The sequence below is a fragment of the Lethenteron reissneri genome, chromosome 2 (assembly GCF_015708825.2).
Source record: "Lethenteron reissneri isolate LAM-NWPU_2019-01 chromosome 2, ASM1570882v1, whole genome shotgun sequence".
NCBI lineage: Eukaryota > Metazoa > Chordata > Hyperoartia > Petromyzontiformes > Petromyzontidae > Lethenteron > Lethenteron reissneri.
The window spans coordinates 2943432-2970394 of record NC_083780.1 but is presented as its reverse complement, the minus strand read 5'-3'; the positions used below and the strand labels follow the sequence as shown (position 1 = coordinate 2970394).

Here is a 26963-nt window from a genome sequence, read left to right as displayed (position 1 = left end):
ATTATAGCAGGGGTTCACACGTAGACTTTCGCGAACAATATGAACAATACAGATTTGTGTTGGGGTTAGATCGCGAAAATGTTGTGTCGTTAAACCCGCCACCACCCGACACAGCCAATTAGTAAGGTTTGTCACGTAAACAAAACGTGGCAATTAGTTGGGATGTCTAAGTGGAGTGGGCCAATGATAATGGTGATTATAGCAGGGTTGTCTAAGTGGAGTGAGTCAATGGTCATAATGGAGATGGTAATCATGATTTTGTGATGGGATGATAGTGATTGTGGTAATAGTTGTGGTGATGATTGTGGTGGTGGTGATACACCATAGACTCGCATAGAGACCCATAGACTCACACAGAGACCCATATACTCACACAGAGACCCATAGACTCACACAGAGACCCATAGACGCACATAGTCGTTGTTGTTTGTGCTTGTGCACCACTGCCAACGCAGCAGCAATCATCAGATAACTTTGAACTCACTCAATTGGTATCAAAGGCAAAGACCTCCCGCATAGCCTTATACGGACTGTTGGGGCAAGTGCTGTTTGCGCTATTTTCTGCTTGCACGATTGGTGTCCCATCCGAGCGCTCCCCAGGCTCAAATACCTGCTTAGCTTGCGAGATGGGCTCCATTCGAATCCAGGCGAGGAACACACACACACGGTATGGATCACTTTTATTGGTAATCATCAGCCGTCCCCGTAGCTCGTGACCCGCGCCAGTGTTTGCGGTTGTGCTGATGTGCGGCTTCGCTGGCATATGTTCAATGTCCGACGTTTCACATCATGTGCTACTGGGAACCTCTTTGGTCCAGTTCCTCAAGGTCTCGCCGGACTTAACCAATCCGGCCAGCACTATTTGGTGGAGAGGAAGTTTACCAGGCAGCACGAGGAGCGAAACGTCAGACATCACGCCCGATGACAACGTGTGGCACGAGCTGGAGACGCATCATCATCGTCATCATCGTCATCAGCATCATCGTCATCATCATTTTATCTTAAAATAATTCATATGGCGCCTTAACCGAGGCGCTTTACACAGAATTAACAACGGTACATATGGATTTAATGAAAGAGATGAGGTGAATGGAATAGATGAGAGTAGATGATGATGAATGGATTTAATGAATGGGATAAATGAGTGATGGCCATATCATGAGAATATGAAGAGGGAAAAGTAGCGGTGGTGGTTATGAGGGGGGATTACGGAGGGGCGGGGCGTGGGGTGAGCTAGGAAACAATAAGTGAGTTTTGAGTGCGGAGCGGAAACTCAGTGAGCGATAGTGACTGTTGAATGTGGAGGTACAAGTTTGTTCTATCGTCATCATCGTCATCAGCATCATCAGCAGCAGCAGCATCAGCATAATCATCACCGTCGTCATCATTGCGCATCAATCACCCAACCACCTCCACGTAGCTTGACCACCACCACCACCGCCACGGCTCAGTTCACAGCCTCGTACATCTCGAGCAGGAGGTCGCGGTAGGACACCATGAAGTAGCCGTCGACAGGAGACCTCCCTTTGGCGCCCGCGCCCAGCTCCTTGCTCATGCGCACCTCGTACTGCGGCTTCTTCTCCTTGGTGCTCCCCGTGGCCTCCTTGGAGTACCTCGAGTTGAAGAGGTTCGTGGCCACTCGGGCAAACTGCCTGGCGCCGAACACGTCGGCGGACGTCACCGCGTAGTCGTAGTCCTCGCGCCCGCCCGTCGCCGACTTCCAGGGGGCGAAGGTGACCCTCCAGCTGAGCATGTCGAGGGAGTCGTCCTCCGTGAGGTAGTGGACGCGCACGTTGCGCAGGTGCCAGCTGGCCGAGGCGGTGTCGTCCCACGCGCCGGACAGGTCCATGAAGAGGACGCCGAACTTTCCGACCACCTTTTGGCGTGCGAGGGGGGGCAGGGAGGGAAGGTGACCACGAGGATGGACAAGATGGACCGTGGCATGGACATCTTAACTGACATCGTCGTCGTCATAATCGTCATCGTCGTTAACATCATCATCCGGGTTATCATCATCAGTATCATTGTCGTTATTATTGTTTTTATCGGCGTCGTCGAGGTTATCATCATCGTTATCACTGTCGTTATCATCATCGCTATCATCGTCATTATCGTCATCGTCGTCGTCACTATCATCATCGTTATCACTGTCGTTATCATCATTATCATCGTCGTTATCGTCGTCGTCGCTATCATCGTTGTCGTAATTCTCACCGTCTCTATCGTCGTCGTACAGAGACATTCATAGAAGTGTACACACGGATACGAGACACATGGATGGACACGCGTCTTCATCATCGTCATCATCGACATAATCTGCTTCTGGTACTACTGATGGCGCTGTTACTGCTGGTGCTACTACTACTATTGCTACCACTACTACTGCTACTACTGTAGTGACATTGGGGATGTCACTGTATGGTGCCGGCCCGGGAGGGCCGTGGCGTGCGATGTACTCACGTCGCGGACAGCACCGTGTGGGTTGCACGGCGTGCGATGCACCGTCATCGCGTACACCCCGTAGGTGGGTGTAGTACCAACCCTAGCCGGGCTTGGTGAGCGCTGGGATAGCGTGTGCACCACGCATGGTGTGCAGTGCGGGCTCCCACAAGGGGGAGCGGGAGAGTGTCAGCCCACGGACAGGGTTTCCCCGGGCCATGGCACTCTGGTTGACCTGGTAGACACGTGATCCGGAGTGTCCAGAGAGAGGCCCCATGTGGGGGAGGGGGCGAGGGGGTGATCACGTGTCCGTGGAGAGCTCTCGAGGGGGATCGAGAGGGAGCTAAAACGCTCGCGAAGGTGGGCGGGGCCGAGGGCGGAACCGGCCCCGACCCGGGAGGATAAAAGGTGGGTCCCTGAGAGGGACCGGGGTCGCTTCGTTCTACAAGCTGGAAGCTTCACGTTCTACGTCTGAAGAGGCACCAACACGTGGCCGGGGACCCGAGTGAGGGTCCGACCCATCGTAGCCGTAACTCCTACATATAGTGTAGTTAGCTGGGTGGTCACCACCCCAGGCTGTATCTGGTAAAGGGCAGTTACCCCTTGGTATATGCGTGTTGCGAATACATGTGTTGCCTCTGAAGAATAACGTCTGAGACTCAGTTGGACTCACTACACTACTGTTGCTGCTACTACTATTGCTACCACTACTGCTGCTACTACTATTGCTACCACTACTACTGCTACCACTACTACCACTATTTCTACCATTATTGCTACTACTATTATTGCTACCACGACAACTGCTGGTGGTGCTACGAATACTGCTGCGGCTTCCACTAATTCTAGCTACCACTATTGTTACCACTACCACTGCTGCTACTTCTCCTGCTTCCTATTGCTACTACCTACTACTGCTGCTGCTGGTAGCGGCAGTGGTGGCGGCGGCGATGGTGGTGGCTTTGGTGGTGGTGGCAGTGGTGGTGGTAGCGGTGGTGGTGGCGGTGGTGGTGGTAGCGGTGGTGGTGGCGATGGTGGTGGTAGCAGTGGTGGCGGCGATGGTGGTGGCTTTGGTGGTGGTGGCAGTGGTGGTGGTAGCGGTGGTGGTGGCGGTGGTGGTGGTAGCGGTGGTGGTGGCAATGGTGGTAGTAGCGGTGGTGGTGGTAGCGGTGGTGGTGGTAGCGGTGGTGGTGGCGATGGTGGTGATAGTGGTGGTGGTGGCGATGGTGGTGGTAGCGGTGGTGGTGGCGATGGTGGTGGTAGCGGTGGTGGTGGCGATGGTGGTGGTAGCGGTGGTGGTGGCGATGGTGGTGGTGGTGGCGGTGGTGGCGGTGGTGGTGGCGGTGGTGGTGGTGGCGGTGGTGGCGGTGGTGGCAGTGGTGGTGGCGATGGCGGTGGTGGTGCTGCGCTCACCTTGGCACGTGGCTCCGTGTCCATGGCGGTGATGACGAGCGCCGTGTCCTCGTCCACGCCGATGCCGCGTGCCGCTCCGTGCGGCTTGTCCCTCGTGTCCCACAGCAGACGCGCCAGGCGGCCCTCCCGGCCCCTCTCACTGGACAGCAGCGCCAACAGCAGCGGCAGCAGTAGTAGTAGTAGCAGGAGTCGCATCAATAGCATAATCAGCATCATCATGTAGGTATATATCAACCCATACTTCACCAATGCTGTTGAGTGCAGCTCAGCCAACTGGTTATGTTCACCGTGGCCGGGAATCGAACTCAGGTAGGCGGGGTTAGAGCAGCGGCACCGCGGTTGATAATACCTCTCGCCCTCTCCCTTCTGCGCTATTTAAACAAAAGTAATCTATTTTTTGGGTCGTTCGGTAAAGTCACGTAAATAGGTACAAATTAATAAAAATAATAAATATAAAATAAACAAACTACGACGTTTCAATCACAACACAAGCGATCGTCATCGGGAGGACAGAGGGGGAAAGCCACTGAATGCAGTCTGTTTTATAGGACGTTGTGATCGAAACGTCGTAGTTTTTGGTTTATTTAACACTAGCTTAACTACCCAGCTTCGACCGAGACTAGGATTCTTGTCTTGGATTAATACTCGGCCTACGCGGAGGGTGGGGGGGGATGCGTGACGTCAGCAGGCACACTGCGTGACGCTGCCGCATGCGGGTGACATCACAGATGTGACGTCACCGCTCACTTTGCCGTGCAAAATATATCCATTATTGCGCCATTGTGTACAGTCTGGAAGCTACCCACATGCCAAATTTCAAGTTTGTTGCATGTCGGGAAGTATGCTAAACATTTCGAACAGACACACATAATCACACATTTGCCTTTTATATATATATATAAATTCATTATTATTCATTTGTACCTATCTACGTGACTTTACCGAAAGAACCAAAAAAATATGAATTCCTGTAGTCACGAAAGCTTTAAGTCAAGATTAATACTAATACATTTTACCAGGTAAGGCCCAACTGAGCGATGTAGTTATTTTTGAGAAGCGACCTGGCCACAAATGATAGCTCAACGAAAGTGGCTTATCGCGTGGAAATGTATCGCAGTCAAATACTCTGAACGTACGTTAATTTTTTAAATGTGGAGGGAAAAACCAGAGGACCCGGAGAAAAATCCACGCTACCATGGGGAGAGTGAACACGCAGATCCTCCAAATACACAGCAGGCGTCAGGGTCGGGATCGAATCCACGCCCTCCTGTATACCAGGCGAGCTGGTTAACATCTCCTAGCCATGGGGGGGGGGTGCTTTGATTCATGCCGTTTCAATATTCGTTGTCGCACCTTTCACGAACGCATCCCCGACGTAAACTGGGGTAATAAAGGCGCTGACTCCACTCATTTGTTCGTTGTCCTTCCCCCGTCCCTCCGATCAGCACGGTCGGCTATGTACGGTGCGAAAGAAGTCCAAAATACAGACGGTCCCCAGGTTGCAGAAGACGCGACTTACGGAAATCCGACGCAATGGAAATGCTCCTATAAGTCATGCAAACAATCAATACGCGTAAAATTATCGCGTTAGTTACGTGAGCGCAATTAGTGCAGCGCCGTGATGAATACCCCCATATCCCCTTACGCCTCGCTCCACCGCCTTCACTGAGCAAGAACTTCACCAGGATTAAGGGAAACGGAATTTGTTGTCGCTTTACGTATTAATTTTCCTTTCGTAGCATTACGTAATTTATTGTTTTCTACGCTTAGAACTATCCTCCCCCCTCCCCCGTGTTTTCATGAGTTAGTTACTGTGCGTACTTTATTTAACACGATGGAACTTCGATTGCTTATGCCTTATGGTCTCGGCCGAGGCCTCGCCTAACGCGCGGTAAACGAACATGCGAAAGTGACTGCTTCCTGTTAACAATTAATTTTACAAAAAATGTTTCGTGGTATTCATAAGCAATTGGATACAGTATATGTCCCATCAGTTTGATTATGGGTAGTGTTAGGGTTAGATATTCGATTAAATGAAAGAATCATAGGAAGTGCAGAGCGTATGCACAGCGATACGATGCAGGACTGCATCAATAGGAATGAGAGAAAACGAACCTTCTAATTGGGTACAGGGGTAGGGGGGCGCAACTTTTTACTGTTATGGGATCTTATCGTTGATTTTTGGGGGGGGGGGGGGGGGTGGTTACGGATCCTTCTCGGGAACCTAACCCTTCCGTAACCCGGGGACTGCCTGTACGGACATTGTATCATTGTTGCCCTGCCCCGCGTTACCTCCGATTAGCTACGTACGGTGCGAAAGAAGTTCAATGTACACACATTGTGCCACGGCTATTGGCCCTGAGCGGTGCTGGGGCAAGGGCGCGTCACGGCTGGCACGGGTCGGTGGCCCCGTGGCACGGGCAGTGGTGGACAGATGGCCGGCAACGTTCACGGAGTGGCAGCCAGGGAACGGAACGCACCCGATATACGGCCGTACAGCCGGGGCGGGAGACGGAGCGACGAAAGGAAGCTCGATTGTTTGGTGGGGCCGGGGGATATGGGAGGCATTCATTCAGCAGTTGATCGATCATGACTGCTGATGATGATGGTGGTGGTGACGCACGCGCACTCGCGCACTGCGTCATCACTGCCGTGACAGAACCATTCACTTCGCTCTGACGTCAGTGCCCTGGGTAAAGGCGCAGCCTGCTCCACCTGCAGTACCTCACTCGCGCCACTGCCGAGGGACCTCTAGACAGCCCTTCCCCCACCCACCCCCCGCCACTATAACTGTATGTGGCCTACTCTTCCACGCTCGCCTCGACGTCTGGGGAAGACACCCACATGCTTTACCCGAACCGACCTGCCCGATGGACGCGCTGTCCGCCCACGGGGCTGGGCAGCTCGCGAGTGACCCTCGGACCGGGGCTCGGAACGGCGACGGCCACAACTCGAAAAACCAGCTCAGGGCAAGCGCCGAGGATACCTCGGCCGGGTGCGGCACGGCAAGGCATGCGGGTGTCCAGACGCGCGCGTGTGTGCAGCTGGGCGGCCCTGTAATGGGGGGGACCAAATCTCCCAGGGGGTCTGGGGGTCCCCCTCCCCAGAAAAAAATAATCTTAATTTGAAAACTCATTTTCTGCCATTTCTTGCCTAAAATATTAAAAAAATTCACTAACACATGGGATGGACTTTTTATTTTTACAATAAAGTCTAATAGTGTATTGTATTACATTGCTCTGTTTTTACCTTTTCTTGTTTCATAGTATGTAATGTCAGAGATTAGGGATTAATAAAGTACAACCATAACCACAATCATATGAACAGAAATCTATTTTGATAATTGGTTTTTTACCCTTCTATCTGGCAACAAAACTGACACCTTTTTACAAGGAGTCATGTTTGCATAGACCGCAATACCTGCAGTCATAATACGGTCTATGCAAACATGACTCCTTGTAAAAAGGTGTCAGTTTTGTTGCCAGATAGAAGGGTAAAAAAAACAATTATCATATTTTTACTGGCAAATGAGGTTCCCATAGTGGAGAAATCTATTTTATAGCAATATATTTGGGGGAGACATTTGGAGTATATTTTAATATTGGCGGGGGGGGGGGGATGTGTACACTCCCAATTTATTTTGTAATTACGGCCATTAATTGGCTAAGCGCTCGCTCAAAAAAAAAACTGTTTCCTTTAATATACCAGGTAAAAGCCCACTGAGCTATATAGGTCTTTTTCAGAAGCGACCCGGCCACAAATGATAGCTTAACGAAGTGGCTTATCAGCATCATCGTCTTCGTCATCATCGTCGTGCAGAAATGTACGGCAGCTGCCAAAACCTGTAAACGCTTGACGTTTCTAAATATGGAGGGGAAAGCCGGAGGACCCGGAGGAAAAAAACCCTTGGCAGATCCTCGGCGCGAGTGCTGCCTTTGTCTGGCCATCGAACAATGACACTCACCGCATTGCGCAACGTTTTCAAACGCTGCGTCTGCGGCCGTCTGGAACGCTCTGCCGTCCGATATCAGGAAGCCACTGCAGCTATGGACCTTTAAATCTAGATAAAAATAATATTTTCTTTGGAACAAATTTTGTTGCGTTTAGTTTGTTGTTCTCCCCCCTTAACCTCCGATTAACGCGGTTGGTTACGTACGGTACGAAAGAAGTTCACCAAACTAAAAGACAAAGATCGCCCCGTGTAGCCGGAACAGGCTGTTGGGGCAAGTGCTGTTAGCTGTTGGGGCAAGTGCTGTTAGCGAACACCTATGAACGCCGGCGCGGCACACAAGGTGGTTGTCCAGCACCGCGCCCTACCGCCTTTGTCTCCCCAGTGGCGATGTCTACACACCACGGCAGCTACTAATTTTGAGGCTGAGTCGACCTAGGGGCGGCCCAGGACCGCTACAAACATTCGCCAATGTTGCAAAGTTATTGATCGTGAGCGGGAATGAAACTCGGGTGGGCGGGTTCGTGGCGCAGTGCGCTAACCACTGCGCCACCGCTCTGCACTCACACAGGAGGATGAAGAATGGGGTTGAGGCACAATGGGCCCGTGACGTTGGTGGGAACACAGAAATCGTCGCTGCACCCATCACCCCGCACGCATCGTCTCACTCCCCAGGAACGTCACGGAAACACAGTTCACTCAATTTCTATTCGCACTGTTGGCCACGTACGTTGCGAAAGAAGTCCAACACGGAAGGACACCCAGACCCATAGAGACACCCATAGACCCATGGAGACTCACAGACACACCCGTAAAGGCACCCATAGAGGCCTACAGAGACCGACAGATTAGCACGGTGGGCTCCGTACCGTGCCGAACAAGTTCAACATACCTACACACAACAACAACAACCGCCATTCGCCACTAAGTGGCGGTGACGTCACCACGATGCTTGTGCCAGGCCAAGTGCACCTTGAGGCCACGTGAAGTGTCGAACGCCCGCTGGCAGGAGGTCACGGGGCAGACCCAGGTGCCACGGGTCGACTGACCGAGATGACCGAGATGACTGGGTGATGCACCACCTGTGCCCCCTACTGTACCAACTTGCTGTGCTTTAGCCACCCGGCGCTCCGCTCGTTGTTGTGAGCGTCGCTCCTCCGCCCTCCGTTGTTGTTGGAGGGCGACTGCCTCCAACTGCCCAGTAGCGTCCTTCACGAGCCTCCTCCACTGAGGCCGATCTTGACACCGCTGGTACCAGTCATCGGCAAGTCCACTCAGCTCCACGTCCTCCTGTACCACATCACTCCATCTCTTCTCCAGCCCGTGCCGCGCCCGTCTAGCCCCCTCGATCCGGCCGAACAAAAGCTGTTTAGGCATGCGGTGGCTGGGCATGCGGGCTACATGACCCAGCCAACGCAGCCTTGCCTGCCGGAGGAGCTCACTGATGGGACTTTGCCCAGATCTTTCAAGGATTTGTGAGCTCCTCACACAATCCAGCCTGGTTAAACCCACGATGGATCGTAGGCAGGCCAGCCTAAATGTTTCCAACCGGCGAAGATGCTCCACCAGGGGGGTCCACGTTTCGCAAGCGTAGAGAAGGGAGGGAATGACCGTGGCCGAGAAGACCTGAAGCTTCGTGCGGAGCGACAGACCAGGTAGCTTCCACACAGCGTTACGCAACCGATGAAAAGATATTGCCGCTCGACTGATTCGGAGTGAGACCTCTGCTGATAAACTGGAGCCGGTCATAAGCACACTGCCCAGGTATGGGAAACTCTCCACTCTCTCCACAACTGCCCCATCACCAATTGGGAGTTGTGGGGGTGGAGTGTCCGATGGTACAAAATACCCAGGCAGGTGCTTAGTTTTGGTGGGGCTGATGGTAAGGCCCCACCTCTTAGTGGCACGCTCCAGTCTCAGCAGCAGCGTCTCCAACTCCTCTTCTGAATGAGCAGCTATTACCAAATCATCGGCATACATAACGTGGTTGACCAATAGGGAGCCATCCCTTGATCGCACGCGGGCATCGATCAGCCTCCCATTATATCTGTACCAAATGGAAATTCCCCCGGTACAGCTATTGAAGGCTTCACGAACTACGCGGTAAAAATAGATGTTAAATAATGTGGGAGCCAGAGGACATCCCTGTCGCACCCCAAGGTGTACACACACACAGAGACCCACAGACACTCAGACCCATAGAGACCTACAGAGACACCGATAGAGACACCCATAGAGAGCTACAGTAACCATACGTGGACACCGTTCCAGGTACTAATTTAAGTCTGAGTCTACCTAGTGGCGAAAGGCCCGGCACTCTTGTCCATTCAGCAGCACAACGGGCTGGGGCAAAGTGTGGGTAACTCTCATCTCTTCCAAAATCAAGTCGAGGCCAGAGCAACAAAATATCCCAAATATCCCTCTGCCAACTACAACTAAACTATTTTGCACGCTGTCTTTTAACTCACTCTGTCTGTTGTTGTTGTTGTGGTCGTTGTTGTTGTATCCTCAAATCTTTTTTACATCAATTTTAACCCACTTCCCAATGGGGTATCAACTGCAAACTTGGTATACTTATGTCATACTGATGACAATACTATATTCTATCATAAAAAAAATATATATTTTTTAAACATTCTTTTTTATATGTTACTAGCGGAAGTACCCGGCTTTGCCCGGGTGAAAAATATCTTTCTTAAAAACCTTACATATATATACACAGATACTAAGGTATTGTCAAAGCCCGGTGGGCTGTTTGTACATTTTTCCATCAACAAATATATAAGAGGCTTTCACAAGTCCAAAAAGTTGTAGAAAGTGTGGGGTAAATAGTTGATGTCAAAATGTTTCCGAAAATTGTGGTCTCCCCCCCCTCAAAAATATCTTTACCCCTCGTAGGTATATATACTAACAACACCTTACATACAACAGAGGAAGTGGTATCTATTGACTCTGTAGTAGTATCTACTGACTGTACCGTAGTATCTACTGAGCCATGTGTAGCTACTGACTGTGTAGTAGTATTTAGTGACTGTAATAACTACTGACCATAGTAGTATTTACTGGGCCTACAGTAGTACCTACCGACTATATACTCGTAACGACTAACTGTATAGTATCTGCTGACTCTATAGTGTATCCACTGACTATAGTAGTAACTACAAAATCTATAGCAGTATCTACTCACTCTATAATAGTATCTACTGACTCTAGTAGCTACTCACCGTAGCAGTATGTACTGACTGTATAGTAGTATATACTGACTGTAGCAGTATTGACTGACTGTAGTGGTATATACTGACTGTTTTAGTATTTACTATAGCGGTATCTACCAACTCGATAGCAGTATCTACTATCACTACAGCAGTGTATACCGACTGAGGTCGTACCTGCTATCACTACAGCAGTGCATACTGCTGTGTTGGTACCTGTTATGATGACAACAGTGCATATTGTGGTGGAACCTGCTATGATTACAGCAGTGCATACTGCTGTGGTGGTATCTGCTATGATGAGAGGAGTACATATTGTGGTGGTGGTACCTGGTATGATAACAGCAGTGCATATTGACTGTACTCATCATTCACCTTCACCATTCACCACTCACAACTCACCCTTACCACTCATCCTCACCACTCACCACTCCCACTCACTATTCACCATTCACCCTCACAACTCACCACTCACCAACCTCCCTCACCAATCTCCATCACCACCCTCCATCACCACTCACCCTCACCACTAACCCTCACCACTAACCCTCACCACTCTCCCTCACCACTCTCCCTCACCACTCACCACTCACTCTCACCATTCAGCCTCACCATTCAGCCTCACCACTCACCCTCACCACTCACCGTCACAACCACCACTCACCCTCACCACACAACCTCACCCTCACTACTCACCATTCATCCTCACCAATCACCACTGACCAATCACCACTCACCACTCTCCACTAACCCTCACCACTCAACCTCACCACTCACCCTCAAAACTAACCACTCTCTCACCACTCACCCTCACCACTCAGCACTCACCCTCACCCTCACCACTCACGCTCACCACTCACCCCTCACCACTCACCCATCACCACTCACAACCGCCACTCACCCTCACCATTCACCCTCACCACTCACCCTCACAACAACCACTCACCCTCACCGCTCACCACTCACCCTGACCACTCACCACTCATCCTCACCAATCACACCCTCACCAATCACCACTCACCCGCACTGCTCACCCTCACCACTCACCACTCACGCTCACCCTCACCACTCACCCCTCACTAATCACCACTCATAACCGCCACTCACCCTCACCACTCAACACTCACCCTCACCACTCACCCTCACTACTCACCACTCATCCTCACCACTCACCCTCACCACTCACCCTCACCACTCACCCTCACTACTCACCACTCATCCTCACCACTCACCCTCAACAATCACCACTCACCCTCACCACTCACGCTCACCACTCACCCTCACCACTCACTCTCACCACTCACCCTCACAACAACCACTCACCCTCACTACTCACCTCACCACTCACCACTCATCCTCACCAATCACACTCTCACCAATTACCACTCACCCTCACTGCTCACCCTCACCGCTCACCACTCACCCTCACCACTCAACCTCACCCTCACCCCTCACTAATCACCACTCACAACCGCCACTCACCCTCCCCACTCACCCTCACTACTCACCGCTCATCCTCACCAATCACACCCTCACCAATCACCACTCACCCTCACCACTTGCCACTCACCCTCACCACTCACCACTCACCTTCACCATTCACCCTCACCACTCTCCCTCACCACTCACCAGTCATGCTCACCACTCACCATCACTACTCACCACTCACCCTCAACACTCACCCTCACCGCTCACCACTCACCCTCACTACTCACCCTCACCACTCATCCTCACCAATCACACCCTCACCAATTACCACTCACCCTCACTGCTCACCCTCACCGCTCACCACTCACCCTCACCACTCAACCTCCCCTCACCACTCAACCTCATCCTCACCCCTCACTAATCACCACTCACAACCGCCACTCACCCTCCCCACTCACCCTCACTACTCACCACTCATCCTCACCAATCACACCCTCAACAATCACCACTCACCCTCACTGCTCACCACTCACCCTCACTACTCACCCTCACCACTCATCCTCACCAATCACACCCTCACCAATCACCACTCACCCTCACCACTTGCCACTCACCCTCACCACTCACCACTCATCCTCACCATTCACCCTCACCACTCACCACTCACGCTCACCCTCACCACTCACCCCTCACTAATCACCACTCATAACCGCCACTCACCCTCACCACTCAACACTCACCCTCACCACTCACCCTCACTACTCACCACTCATCCTCACCACTCACCCTCACCACTCACCCTCACCACTCACCCTCACTACTCACCACTCATCCTCACCACTCACCCTCAACAATCACCACTCACCCTCACCACTCACGCTCACCACTCACCCTCACCACTCACTCTCACCACTCACCCTCACAACAACCACTCACCCTCACTACTCACCTCACCACTCACCACTCATCCTCACCAATCACACTCTCACCAATTACCACTCACCCTCACTGCTCACCCTCACCGCTCACCACTCACCCTCACCACTCAACCTCACCCTCACCCCTCACTAATCACCACTCACAACCGCCACTCACCCTCCCCACTCACCCTCACTACTCACCGCTCATCCTCACCAATCACACCCTCACCAATCACCACTCACCCTCACCACTTGCCACTCACCCTCACCACTCACCACTCACCTTCACCATTCACCCTCACCACTCTCCCTCACCACTCACCAGTCATGCTCACCACTCACCATCACTACTCACCACTCACCCTCAACACTCACCCTCACCGCTCACCACTCACCCTCACTACTCACCCTCACCACTCATCCTCACCAATCACACCCTCACCAATTACCACTCACCCTCACTGCTCACCCTCACCGCTCACCACTCACCCTCACCACTCAACCTCCCCTCACCACTCAACCTCATCCTCACCCCTCACTAATCACCACTCACAACCGCCACTCACCCTCCCCACTCACCCTCACTACTCACCACTCATCCTCACCAATCACACCCTCAACAATCACCACTCACCCTCACTGCTCACCACTCACCCTCACTACTCACCCTCACCACTCATCCTCACCAATCACACCCTCACCAATCACCACTCACCCTCACCACTTGCCACTCACCCTCACCACTCACCACTCATCCTCACCATTCACCCTCACCACTCTCCCTCACCACTCTCCCTCACCACTCACCAGTCATGCTCACCACTCACCATCACTACTCACCACTCACCCTCAACACTCACCCTCACCGCTCACCACTCACCCTCACTACTCACCCTCACCACTCATCCTCACCAATCACACCCTCACCAATTACCACTCACCCTCACTGCTCACCCTCACCGCTCACCACTCACCCTCACCACTCAACCTCCCCTCACCACTCAACCTCATCCTCACCCCTCACTAATCACCACTCACAACCGCCACTCACCCTCCCCACTCACCCTCACTACTCACCACTCATCCTCACCAATCACACCCTCAACAATCACCACTCACCCTCACTGCTCACCACTCACCCTCACTACTCACCCTTACCACTCATCCTCACCAATCACACCCTCACCAATCACCACTCACCCTCACCACTTGCCACTCACCCTCACCACTCACCCTCACCATTCACCCTCACCACTCTCCCTCACCACTCTCCCTCACCACTCACCAGTCATGCTCACCACTCACCATCACTACTCACCACTCACCCTCAACACTCACCCTCACCGCTCACCACTCACCCTCACCAGTCACCCTGACCACTCACCACTCATCCTCACCAATCACACCCTCACCAATCACCACTCACCCTCACTGCTCACCCTCACTGCTCACCCTCACCACTCACCCTCACAACAACCACTCACCCTCACTACCAAAAACTACACATGTGTTAGTCCCTGGGTAGTGTTATTTTCTATACGCTGACATCTCAAAAGTTACAAATTGGAGAAAATTCCCCTCAAACTTAATTTTTTTTGACACGGACAGTGATATTTACAAATGGACCTATTTTGCTAGGAGAAAACGTGTGCATTTGTGTAATTCTTTCCTTTATATAAAGTTCTGGTCACAAAAGCAACATGTATGGGGAATAATAGCCATCTTATATACTTAGGAGGCTTAGGCAATATAAAAATAACACTTTTTACCCAGGGAAAAATCGTGGTGCATAGTGTATATTTACTATCATCAAACATAACTTAATCCCTATATAAGAGTGATACAAAATAGTAAACATAAATATTTAAATGTTTTAACTGAGCTGTGAAGTTGCGTGACTAACCTCGTAGCTTTTCGACGGGAATAAGAATCTCCGCGATTGTTTGAAGATATCGGGGAGGGTGGGGGGAAGGTAAACACGCCCACTCGTGACATCCCCCCCCCCACCGAACACGGAGCAACGCCGCGAGTGTGTGCGAGTCTGAAAGTCTGAGAGCGAGTGTATGTGTGAGTCTGAGTGTTAGAGTGAGTCTGTGTGTGTGAGTCTGAGTGTTAGAGTGAGTCTGTGTGTGTGAGTCTGAGTGTGAGAGTGAGTTTGTGTGTGAGTGTGAGTGTATGTGTGTGTGTGAGAGTGAGTGTATGTGTGTGAGTCTGAGAGTGTGAGAGTGGAGTGTATGTACAATAATACTGTCTAATCGCTATAATTTTATTATCTACCGACCCTATAATAGTAATTGCACACATTGGGGTGGAAGGGGAGTGAAGAGGACGTGAAACTTTGATGAATTTACCTCAGAGTCGCGTGTTAATGCGTGCGCATATTTGTAACGGGAATTAAAAATGGCGTCCACCCCGCAGCGAAGTTGTTGCTACCCGTTGCCAGGGGCAACCGCCGTGGTCCGCGCCGGCCGGCAATATTAAATAAATAAATAACTAAAGAGCAATCGCACTAAATCGATAATCGGTCCGATTTAAAGTTTAGAGACGAAAAATCGGAAATGCCTAAGTTTACCGCGGGCCGGGGGCGTGCCCACCTGCAAAATTTAATCTCGGCGAACCCCACGGTCCGAGAGCTAAATCCCCCGGAAGGGAGCGTACGCAGACGGACAAACAGACAGACAGACAGACAGATAGACAGACAGACAGACAAAAAATGAATTATATAGGTTATATGTTTCGGCTTGGGTCTAATTGTCCATGGTCAACTGACGTTGGCTGTAATTGGCCACGGTCCCTTACGTTATGGCAAGCTTCGGGGCCACTTTCTGGAGTCGTGGAGTTCTGCCATTACTATTACATTTCATAAAAGCGTGTTTTTTTAATTACTTATTTTATTTTACTAGGTTAGGACCCATTGAGCGATGTAACTATTTTTCAGAAGCGACCTGGCTATCAGGAATGACAGCTCAACGAAGCGGTTTATCATAATGTGGACATTTTAATCAGCCGAACACTCTAAGCGCGTGACGTTAATTCTAAAATGTGGAGGGGAAAACCGATCTGACCCGGAGACAAATCCACGCGACCACGGGGAGAGTGAACACGCAAGCTTCAAATGTAGAGGAGGCATCGTCAGGGTCGCGATCGCACCCACGTGGTGCCTCCTAGAGGGGCTCCTCCATAGCTCCTTGTCAGCAGCGGCGCGAGTGAGCACTTGCAGGACTGCGCCATTACCTCCTAGGAACCATCCACCAGCCCCTCCCACCCCAGGTGACAAAACGAATTCACTTCTCTCTATAAATACCAGTAGTAAAACCAAATACATTCGTATTAGCGGAAAATTATATTTTTTACACGCGGCCATACGTTTAGATCTTAGGGTAGTTTACCTAACATCATTTTTTAATTAAATATAAGTAATTGCTTAATTAGCGTCCGAAACAACCGTCATCATTCGTGGATCAGCCTGCGTTTGCATCACGGGCCCCGTGGACCGCCTGGAGGGCCGTCGCGGACCGTCGGTGGATACCGGGGATCGTGCTCCAAAAACCACCGGCAGAGGACAGCGAGGTCAGAGAGGTGGAATTGACTCCACCACGGCCTTAATGACCAATAATGATACGGGGTCTGTGCGTGATCATCATCACGATCATCACCATTATCAGAATCACCGTCATCACCACCATCATCACCATCACCGCCGTCATCACCATCACCACCATCATCACCATCATCACCATTATAACCATCATCACGATCAGGCCTCTCCAAGCTGGACGGTTTCATACCCCCCGCCATAGGAATGTGGAATTTCCACCACTGTCTCCCTGTAGGGCTGTTATCAGAAAATGAGATGAGCTCTGATGGCTCAATAGCTCACGTGAGCAGGAAATCCGGTCGACTCATTCAAACATTTCCCATGATTAATCAGGGCGGCCGCTGTGGTTCGAACCACGAACCCGTACAACGAGCGCCATCGGCGGCCTATTTGATGGGTGGGTGACTGGCTGGCTGGATGGGTGGTTGGGTGGCTGGCCGGGTGGGTGGCTGCCTGGGTGACTGGGTGTGCGTGCGTTCACCTGAAGTGCGAGTCGACGACCACCCCGTGGATGGTGCCCAGGCCGCCCTCAGAGTCGTAGACGAGCTTGTCGGCGTTGCTCTGCGCCGACGAGTAGGCGCCGTACACGACGGCCTCGTAGCTGCGTCCGCCTGCGCGCTCCACACGGACACGGGTGGGAGCGACGCACACAGCGGGACAGGCAGACGAGTAAGACGGGAGACAGATCAGTAGGGTGCTGACAGAGAGAGAGAGGCATGGAGATCGAGAGACAATACAGATGGACAAACGAGCGAGGTGGTAAACAGGCAGGTAGGGAGGTAGATAGACAGTCACACAGACAGATGGACGAATGAGTAAGATGGGAGACAGACGGGTAGGGAGGTAGATAGAGAAACGAGTAAGACGCGAGACAAATGGTTGGCAGACAGATGAGAAAAAAAGCTTGGAGACAGCCGGAAGACAGCCTGGTAGGGTGGTAGGCAGACATATGGTTATAGGGAGATGGTTCGGGAGATAGGGAGGTAAGTGGGGAGGTGAGGAGACAGGTAAGGGGATACACAAGTTGGGAGGCAAACAGGTAGGGAGAGAGACAGAGAAGTAGGGCAGTCAGGTAAGTAGGTGGATAAGTAGACATATGGACAGGTAGGTCGGGAGAGAGACAGTTAGGTAGGCTGGTAGGTCGGGAGATGATTATACAGGAAGGTATAACATACTTATTAACAGACAGACACACGCAGACATAAATCATACATATGTATTGACAGGGTGACTCCTGCCGGCCTGTAAGGGTAATTACAGCTATGGTGCCATATACTGCCTTGTCATAAAGGGACGTATATGGGGTAAGGGTCAAGGGCGATGTCAGTCGATAAGCTCCGGGAACCATCCCGAAGGGTCTGGTAGGTTCTAGAAAGGGTGCGTGGTCAGAGGTGGAGCTGGGCCACGCCGAGCGAGATATTCGGTGCCCCGACCCACAAGGGTCCGTGGCTGTTAGCGTGGGGTCTGGGTCCTGAGTGCGTCGCTGCCGCCATCATCTTCGTCTTCGGCCACGTTGCTGTTCTTCTGCCAAGACTCGCTCCATCTTCACGGCTACGCTCGTCAAGCAGCCGGCGTAGCTCAGGGCGGAAACAGGCCAGCGTGTTTAGAGCAGCTTTGGGTGTAGCCGCGTTACGAAGTGTATCGCCTTGTGTGCTCTTAACAAACAAGAAGCCTTCTACAAATACGTGTGTCGGAGTCGCTCACTACACAAACACAAAAACAGATTGATGGGGTAAGTGCTGTTAGCGGGCACATATGAAGGCTGGTATGGCACACGAGAGCAATGTGTGGCCAGCACCACGCCCAACCATCTTTGTCTCCCCAATGCTGATGTTTGGACACCGCACCAGTTACTCTTTTAGGGCCGAGTCGACAGAGTGAAGGCCAAAGACCTGTACTGATGTCACTCGCTACTGATGTTGGCCTTCACCACGGCGCCTGTGCCAGGCTAGGTGCACTTTAAGGCCACATGAAGTATCGAAGGTTCGCTGGCAGGAGGTCACGGGACAGAGCCAGCAGGTGCCATGTGTTGGCTGACTGAAATAACTGGCAAATGCACCAGCTGTACCCCCTATTGTGCCAACTTGCTGCGTTTTAGCCGCCCTGCGCTCCGCTCGTTGTTGTGAGCGTCGCTCCACTGCCCTCCAACTGCCCAGTAGCGTCTTTCACGAGCATCCTCCACGGAGGCCGATGTTGACACTGCTGGTACCGGTCTCCGGCAAGTCCACTCAGCTCCACATCCTCCCCCGTACCGTATCAGCTCTATCTCTTCTCCAGCCCGTGTCGTGCCCATGTCGTGCCCGTGTAGCACCCTCTACCCGGCCAAACAGAAGCCGCTTGGTCTATGGGTAACAGTGTGAGTGAGTCTATGGGTAACAGTCTTCTTCATCTTTCGTACGGCTGCTGACTTAGATACAGAGACAACAACTACAATGTGACATTCAGGTGGTCAAAGCCAAACAACTGCATCAGGAGCAACGGAGTGTATCGCTGCGTTGATATCTCATTCGGATTTTTTCGGATCGGGGCATTGCGTCGTTATACATTGGGTAGTCTGTTCTGGATGACACAGTCGCGCCACTACTACTGGAGACGTTTTTAATTTTCCATTTGTATATCGGGTATCATCCGCATCTGCCATCGTTTGTGCCGTGGATGCGGTTTAGGGTGGACCATGAGCTTCGTGGAAGATCAAACCCAGAGATTTTCTGCATTGGGTCTTTAAAAAAAAACTGGTGTTTGTGACTTCTTTTGAACTCCATTCAGCTCTTTCCAAGCTTCATCGGAGGGTGGGGGAGGGGGGGTTGTCGTCTCATATTCGTGGATCGGGGCCAACGGGTGCATTTGTCCCTACAATGCGGTAGTCATCTTCTTGGTTCTTTCGGTAAAGTCACATAGAAGGGAAATAATACAATAATACAAATAAAACATAATAAAATACAATTATTATTTTATTTTATTATTTCCCTTCTACCTGACTTTACAGAAAGAACCAAGAAGATGAATCCCTGCAGTCACGAAAGCTTTAAATCGAAATGCGGTAGTCGTTGTGGTCCTGAAGGACACCGCATTATGGGAAAATAAATCGCGTTATAATAAATAAAACAGAATGTAGGGGTAAAGCATAGTCCGCGATAATGGGTGAGATGCGTAACGCAGGCCGAACAAAGACTGAGGGCGCGTGGCTAGCATCTAGAAGCATCCAGCAGCATCCCGCCTCATGCGATGATGAGGCAGCCGCAGTACGACCGCCTATCCCGTGCACTCGACCGCGTCGTACCCGGTTCGCATCCGCGTCGTGAAAGAAAATAAGAGATTCGCTGCCGAAATACGTCCGTCGTGTCGTTTCCAGTTCACGTTATGAAAGCAGCAGCACGCGTTGTCGGGGGACAGACCGCACGTGAACCTCATGTCGACGATGGTCCTCTAGACCAGTGGTTCTTAACCTTTACTGCAGCCTTTGCACCCCTTTGGTTCTGAATCGTAAAAAAAGTAGAATGTTAATAACTGCATAGGTTTGATGAAACAAAGTAAGTTGTGCTTACGTGCCCGTAATTAATTTGTGTTTTGATTATTTACCTTCTAGAACTGTTGATCTCAACGATGACGATGTCCGTCTAAGACGTACCGTTGATCGTGACGTTGACGATGTCCCTCTAGGAGGTACCATTGATTGCGACGATGTCCCTCTAGGACGTACAGTTGATCTCAACGTTGACGATGTCCCTCTAGGACGTACCGTTGATCGCGACGTTGACGATGTCCGTCTAAGACGTACCGTTTATCTCAACGTTGACGATGTCCCTCTAGGACGTACCGTTGATCATGACGGCAGAGCCCTGGCAGGCGGTGCCCGCGCTGGAGCCGGCCACCACGGCCCCGGCATCGTGGGCCTCCTTGATGGCTCGCAGGGCCGAAGACTCAACCCGCACGCCTCCCTGGTTGTGGAAGAAACTGCAGGGGGGGAGGTGATGGATTGAGAGGGGTGGGGAGAAGATGCAGGGAGGGAGGGAGGGGGGCCCCAATGCGTGGTGGCTTGTGATGCCCCACTCCCTCTTATCTTCGTTTCGTCCAAACCCCCGCAAGGAATGCCGACGTGCGATGCCATGCAGCGTTCTCTGTCCGTGCGTGGTAGTCTCATTATTGTTACCACGAGCAAGACTCACGCCCTTCAGACGTCGCCGTCCAGGCCAGGCAGGCCGCCAGCCAGCCAAGCACGCAAAACTTTCCCCCCGCCCTATTTTCTAATATAGTACGATTAATCCACAAAACTTGCTGAGTACAGGTCCAAAGGGCAGCCTCCCTCCACCCCCCCCTCCCCCCAAATATTTTTTCAACCAAACGGCCAGCAACAAACAGCATGTCTTATCAAATAGGTGTGATGGCGCCATGGTCGAGAGATGTTAACTACTTTGCTGGTATACAGAAGGTTCTGGATTCGATCCCGACCCTGACGCCTGCTGTATATTTGGAGTTTGCGCGTCTATTTCCCCGTGGTCGCATGGATTTTTCCCCGATTTTTCCGTCCGCATTTAGAATCAACATCACGTGTTTTGAGTCTTCGGCTGCTCCTATAAATGTCCACGTAATTATGAGCCACTTCGTTGAGCTATGATTTCTGATTACCACAGGTCGCTTCTGCAAAAGAGCTACATAGCTCAGTGGGGCCTTATCTGGTGAAAAAAAAATATTCGTTTGGTCTTAGTGAAGGAAGAACGATCGAGTGAACCGCTCACGCTTCGATGACGCGCGCCTGGTCTCCGCCGCCGAAGAAGAATCCGCCGAGGCCCTGGATGAGGGCGACGACGGCGGGGTCCTCGTTGTTGTGGACCTGGCCCAGGTCGATGGGGATCACGACGGCCTCCCGGGCCCCGTAGACGCGCACGAACAGGTCCGTGTAGAACGACGCGCTGTCCGCAGGGTCGCCCGACGCCGCCACGACGATGCCGATACGAGCGACGCCAACTCCGCCCTGTGCGGGTGGGTTGAGAGGGTGAGTTTGTGGGTGAGTGGGTGGGTGGGTTAGTGGGTGGGTGAGAGAGTGAGTGCATAGGTGGGTGGGTGGGTGAGATGGTCATTGGGTGGGTTAGGGGGTGAGTGAGTGAGTGAGTGGGTGAGAGGGTGAGTGCGTGAGTGAGTGGGTGAGAGGGTGAGTGGATGGGTAGGTGAGTAATTTAGTGAACGGATGAATGGGTGGGCACGTGCGTGAGTGAGTGGGTGGGTTAGAGGGTGAGTGGGCGGGTGAGTAATTGAGTGAGTGGGTGAGATGCCGATGCGTGCGATGCCAACTCCGCCCTGTGCGGGTGGGTTGAGAGGGTGAGTGGGTGGGTTGGTTAGAGGGTGAGTTAGAGGGTGAGTGGGTGAGTGGGTGAGGTGAGAGGGTGAGTGGGAGAGTCGGTGGGTTAGAGGGTGAGTGGGTGAGTGGGTGAGTGGGGTTAGAGGGTGAGTGGGTGGGTTAGAGGGTGAGTAGGTGAGTTGGTGGATTAGAGGGTGAGTAGGTGAGTGGGTGGGTTAGAGGGTGAGTGGGTGAGGTGAGAGGGTGAGTGGGAGAGTTGGTGGGTTAGAGGGTGAGTGGGTGGGTTAGAGGGTGAGTAGGTGAGTTGGTGGATTAGAGGGTGAGTAGGTGAGTTGGTGGGTTAGAGGGTGGGTAGGTCAGTGGGTGGGTTAGAGGGTGAGTGAGTGGGTGAGAGGGTGAGTGAGATAGAGGATGAGTGGGTGGGTAGGTGAGTAATTGAGTGAATGAGTGGGTGACTGGGTGAGTGCGTGGGTTGGAGGCTGGGTGGGTTAGAGGGTGAGCGAGTGGGTGGGTGAGTAATTGAGTGGGTGGGTGAGATGCGAGCGACGCCAACACCGCACTGCGTGGGTGGGTTGAGAGTGAGTTGGTGCGTTGGTGGGTGAGGGGATTGAGTGGGTGGGACAGAGGATGAGTGGTGGGTTATTGTTAAGGCTATACAGGGGATTTTTGTCTTTGTAGTGAGAGTGATAATGGGTGGTTGGGGAGCAAGTGAAAAAAATGAGTGGATGAGTTAACACAGTAGGGGGCACAGGTGGTGCATCGGCCACTCATCTCAGTCAACCCATGGCACCTGCTGAGTCCATCCCGTGACCTGCCAGCGGGCGTTCGACACTGCACGTGGCTTAAAGTTCACGTAGCCTGGCACAAGCGCCGTGGTGACATCACCGCCACTTAGTGGCGAATAGCGGTTGTTGTTGGATGTGTAGGATTGGTGAGGGGCGAGTGGGTAGGTGGTTGGGCGAGTGCCTGAGTGGGCAAGTGGGTGGATGAGCGATGGATCCCATATTCACTCTGATATTACTGTTAAAGATTATGTTAATGAGTATTACAATGAGGATGTGTTGATAATTATTACGACCATTGATGTTCATATTTTGTAATTGTTGATGTTGATATTCTTGTACGTTAATTGTATTTTCTAAAATAATCAATGTTAGTTATAATTATAAAATATCATCATTATGGGCAACACAACCTATAAAACACCAACCACCTTCACCACCTACCACCACCACCACACACTCACCACAGACCACCACTTAACACTCACCACAACCGGCAGCACACACCACCACCATCCACACCCCACCACACACTCACCAGCATGCACTTACCACCACCACCAGCAGCACACACCACCACCACCACCACATAATTAACACTATGACCACCCACTCAGTCAGGCACGCACCTATTGCCCGCACTCCATCCAGTTTCTGAGGGGTTGCGCAATCAGAGGGGAGGCTGAGCTTGCCGCTGCCTCACCTCTCGCCTCTCCCTGTATTTGCAGCAAAGCTCCGCAAATTTAGCGATTTTGGTTAGAAAAAATTATTGGAATGATATAGAAATGACATTTATAACACAGATCGGTGGAAAAATCTTAATATTTATTTCCTAATTTACCTTTCGTAACAGCTATTTTCATTGGAGTATGATAGGTGAGGCTCTGCCTCCCCTGCCTCCCCTGACCGCACGTCCCTGCCACTCACCACCAACACGACCATCACCACCACCACCACCGCCACGCACTCACCGCCAGCTCCACGATGGCGCCGTACACCGCCGCGTTGTCATCGCTGATCCCGCCGCCGGCCAGCACGAGGCTCTTAGCCCTGGCCTCGAGCGCAGCTCCCAACAGCAGCAGCAGCAGCAGGGAGATGCACGTCTTCATCTTCATCACGTTGGGAATCACCAGCAGCGCTCAGCACCACCACCAACCAACCACCCGGTCGGGTCCTGCACAGAGGCCCGCTGCTTATAAGGGCTCGTTACGGGCGAGGGGTGAGGGTTAGGTCAGGTCGAGATGGGGGTGGGGGTGGTGAACACTCGTGAATGGTGCGATATGATTGTCCACGATGCGCTGTCGAGTTTCACGAAGCGGCGATTATCACCATATCGGTTTCCCATGAATGTGTAATTGCATGTGGCATTATTATTTTATCGGGTTTTTTTGTGGCGTTGGGGTCGGAGGCGGGCTTTCCTTTACTTTCAGTATGAATCATTAAAACAAATATCTACTTAAGAGTTCGGCTTCGACTACACTTCACTCCCCACAAGCCCTCAGCCTCCAGAAGCCGTCTGATGTATCCCTGATGGTCGTGCTGGTGGCTACGCTGCACGTGGCTGCACTGTGCTATGCCGGGAGGTCGTGGGTCGATCCCGACGCCTGCTGTATATTTGGAGTTTGCGTGTCTCGCTCTCTCCCCGTGGTCGCGTGGATCTTTGTCCGGGCCCTCCGGTTTTTCACCGTCCACATTTTTAATCAACATCGAGCGTTCAGAGTATTTAGCTGCAATAAAAAAAAATCCACTTTCGTTGAGCTGTCGTTTGTGATAGCCAGGTCGTTCGTGAAAAAAGAGATATATAGGCTCAGGAAGACCTTACCTGGTTAAAAACATAGAATGTTTATAGTTATTACCCAACCAGTAATGTATACCCATGGTAATCATTAATCCCCCCTCCCCCTTCGGACGTGATGGTCTTACAAGTGACGTCATCACATCAACCCCTCTATTTAAGGAACGAAACAGGAGGATTTCTCCACAAATCTGGCTGTCGCCTGATGAAGATAGTTGTAATTACTGGCGAAACGTCGTACTCAGATTGTAAATGTTGTGGATTTGCTCTCGAACGACACAGCAGTGTGCTGTATTAGTAACGAATTTGCATGTTCCTGTTTACGTGACAAACCTTACTAATTGGCTGTGTCGGGTGATGGACGGGTTTAACGACACATTTACATTTCGGCAATCTAACCCAAAACGCCTATATTATGGATGATATTGGTCGCGAAAGCCTACGTGTTAAACGTTATAGTTTAAACCAGGGGTGGGGAACGTCCGGCCCGCGGGCCGTGTAAGGCCCGCGAAATCATTTGGTCTGGCCCTGCCAAGGCAACCGCAGGCGGGACTCGAAATTCAATAAATCTAGGAGCAAACCTGGAAAAGCAGTTGCGAGTAGCAACATCATCAATACCAGCTAACATCACACGCCTCGCCAAAGAGAAGCAGTTCCAGCCATCACATTAGGGTTAATTAAGTTAATTAAAGGTTTGACCAAATATAACAGGCTAATTTTTTAGTTTATTATTTTGTATGGCCCGCGAATGATGTTATAAATATCCAAATGGCCCAGGGCAGAAAAAGGGTTCCCCGCCCCTGGTTTAAACGAAGACAACGAGGGTTGTGGTGACGTTTTGACGTCAATGTGGTGAAGCTTTGTGTTAATGCGCGCATCTTCATCCGAGACGTACCCACAACTTGGTCGCGTGGGTTTTTCTCCGGGTCCTCTGGTATCCCCCCCCCCTCCACATTTAGAATCAACGTCACGCGTTTAGCGTATTTGGCTGCAATTTTACAAAAAAAAATACACGCGATAAGCCACTTTCGTTGAGCTATAATTTTTGATGGCCAGATCGCTGTGAAAAAAAATCTACATTGCCTTACCTGGTGAAGATTTTTTTTTTTGTAAATAGTTTATAGACTGACCTGTCCAAGCACATGGACACTCCGTGTTCTCCTTCCCACGTGAGGCCTTGACGAGTCCATCGCTTCAGACGCAAGGGGCCTTGGAAGCTGTTGACAATGTGGCTATTAACAAGGGGGGCGAGGGGGCTTTAGTGTCGTGAGTGTAAAGAGGTTCAAACTCACAAACACGCGCACAGGTGTCCAGTTCTCACGTCTCCTTCCACGGCCACGTGGACCCTGTGAGTGCTCCAGCGGAGGCCACGTGGGGGGGGGGGGGGGGGCAGGCGGGGGGGGGGATGCCTTGCCCCCTCCTCGCCCCCCACTGGTGGCCAAAGCTACGAGTTGGGGCCCCGTTGACAGCCACCATGAGATGTGTTTTCAACAACAGTGTAAAAGAACAACACCGCTTATGTAATTACGTGATGAGGCAAGAGGAGCAGCGATATACAATATCCTAGGTGCGACCGTGCGAGACCTACAACGCTTGCCGCACCCCCTGAGCTGATAAGATCGTTACCACGCCACTGAGGCTCACTCCAAGTCAGACACTGGGAGCCTCTCCCATACGGGACGTGCATTTGTGAAGGAGTTCCAACACCCGGGGTGAGTCTTGAACTCTGTCTCGATTGAGTGTTCAGCACAGCACGTACTCGCCAGGGAATTCCTCACCACGACAAAGCCCCCCACCACCACCCACCCGCGGACCCAACGGCCCCCCACTATACCCCCTCACCAAACCCCAGAGCGCCAAACAGCGCGGCATTCTGATTGGCTGCAGCCCGAGTTGGTGAGTGAGCGAGGTGGTGAGGGGGCGGTTGAGAGAGGGAGGGGGGTGCTAGAGAAGGGTGAGCGAGGTGGAGGGGGGCACGGGTGGAAGGGGGGAGGTAGAGAGGGGTGAGCGAGGTGGGGGGAGGGGGCCACGGGTGGGAGGGGGGAGGTAGAGAGGGGTGAGCGAGGTGGGGGGAGGGGGCCACGGGTGGGAGGGGGGGCTAGAGAGGGGTGAGCGAGGTGGGGGGAGGGTG

The 26963-nt window shown here is 51.9% G+C and overlaps 1 protein-coding gene across 1 annotated transcript; it reads right to left on the bottom strand.

Moving 5' to 3' along the window:
• Nucleotides 1-663: 663 nt before the first annotated feature.
• LOC133342503 (cyanophycinase-like) lies at nucleotides 664-24195 on the bottom strand. Its single transcript, XM_061551658.1, has 6 exons — nucleotides 24009-24195; nucleotides 21696-21931; nucleotides 20777-20913; nucleotides 17441-17570; nucleotides 3853-3991; nucleotides 664-1876 (listed from the first exon to the last, which is right to left on the bottom strand). The coding sequence occupies exons 1-6, from the start codon at nucleotides 24150-24152 to the stop codon at nucleotides 1448-1450; spliced, it is 1215 nt and encodes a 404-aa protein (XP_061407642.1). The 5' UTR covers nucleotides 24153-24195; the 3' UTR covers nucleotides 664-1447.
• Between the last annotated feature and the right edge of the window lie 2768 nt (nucleotides 24196-26963).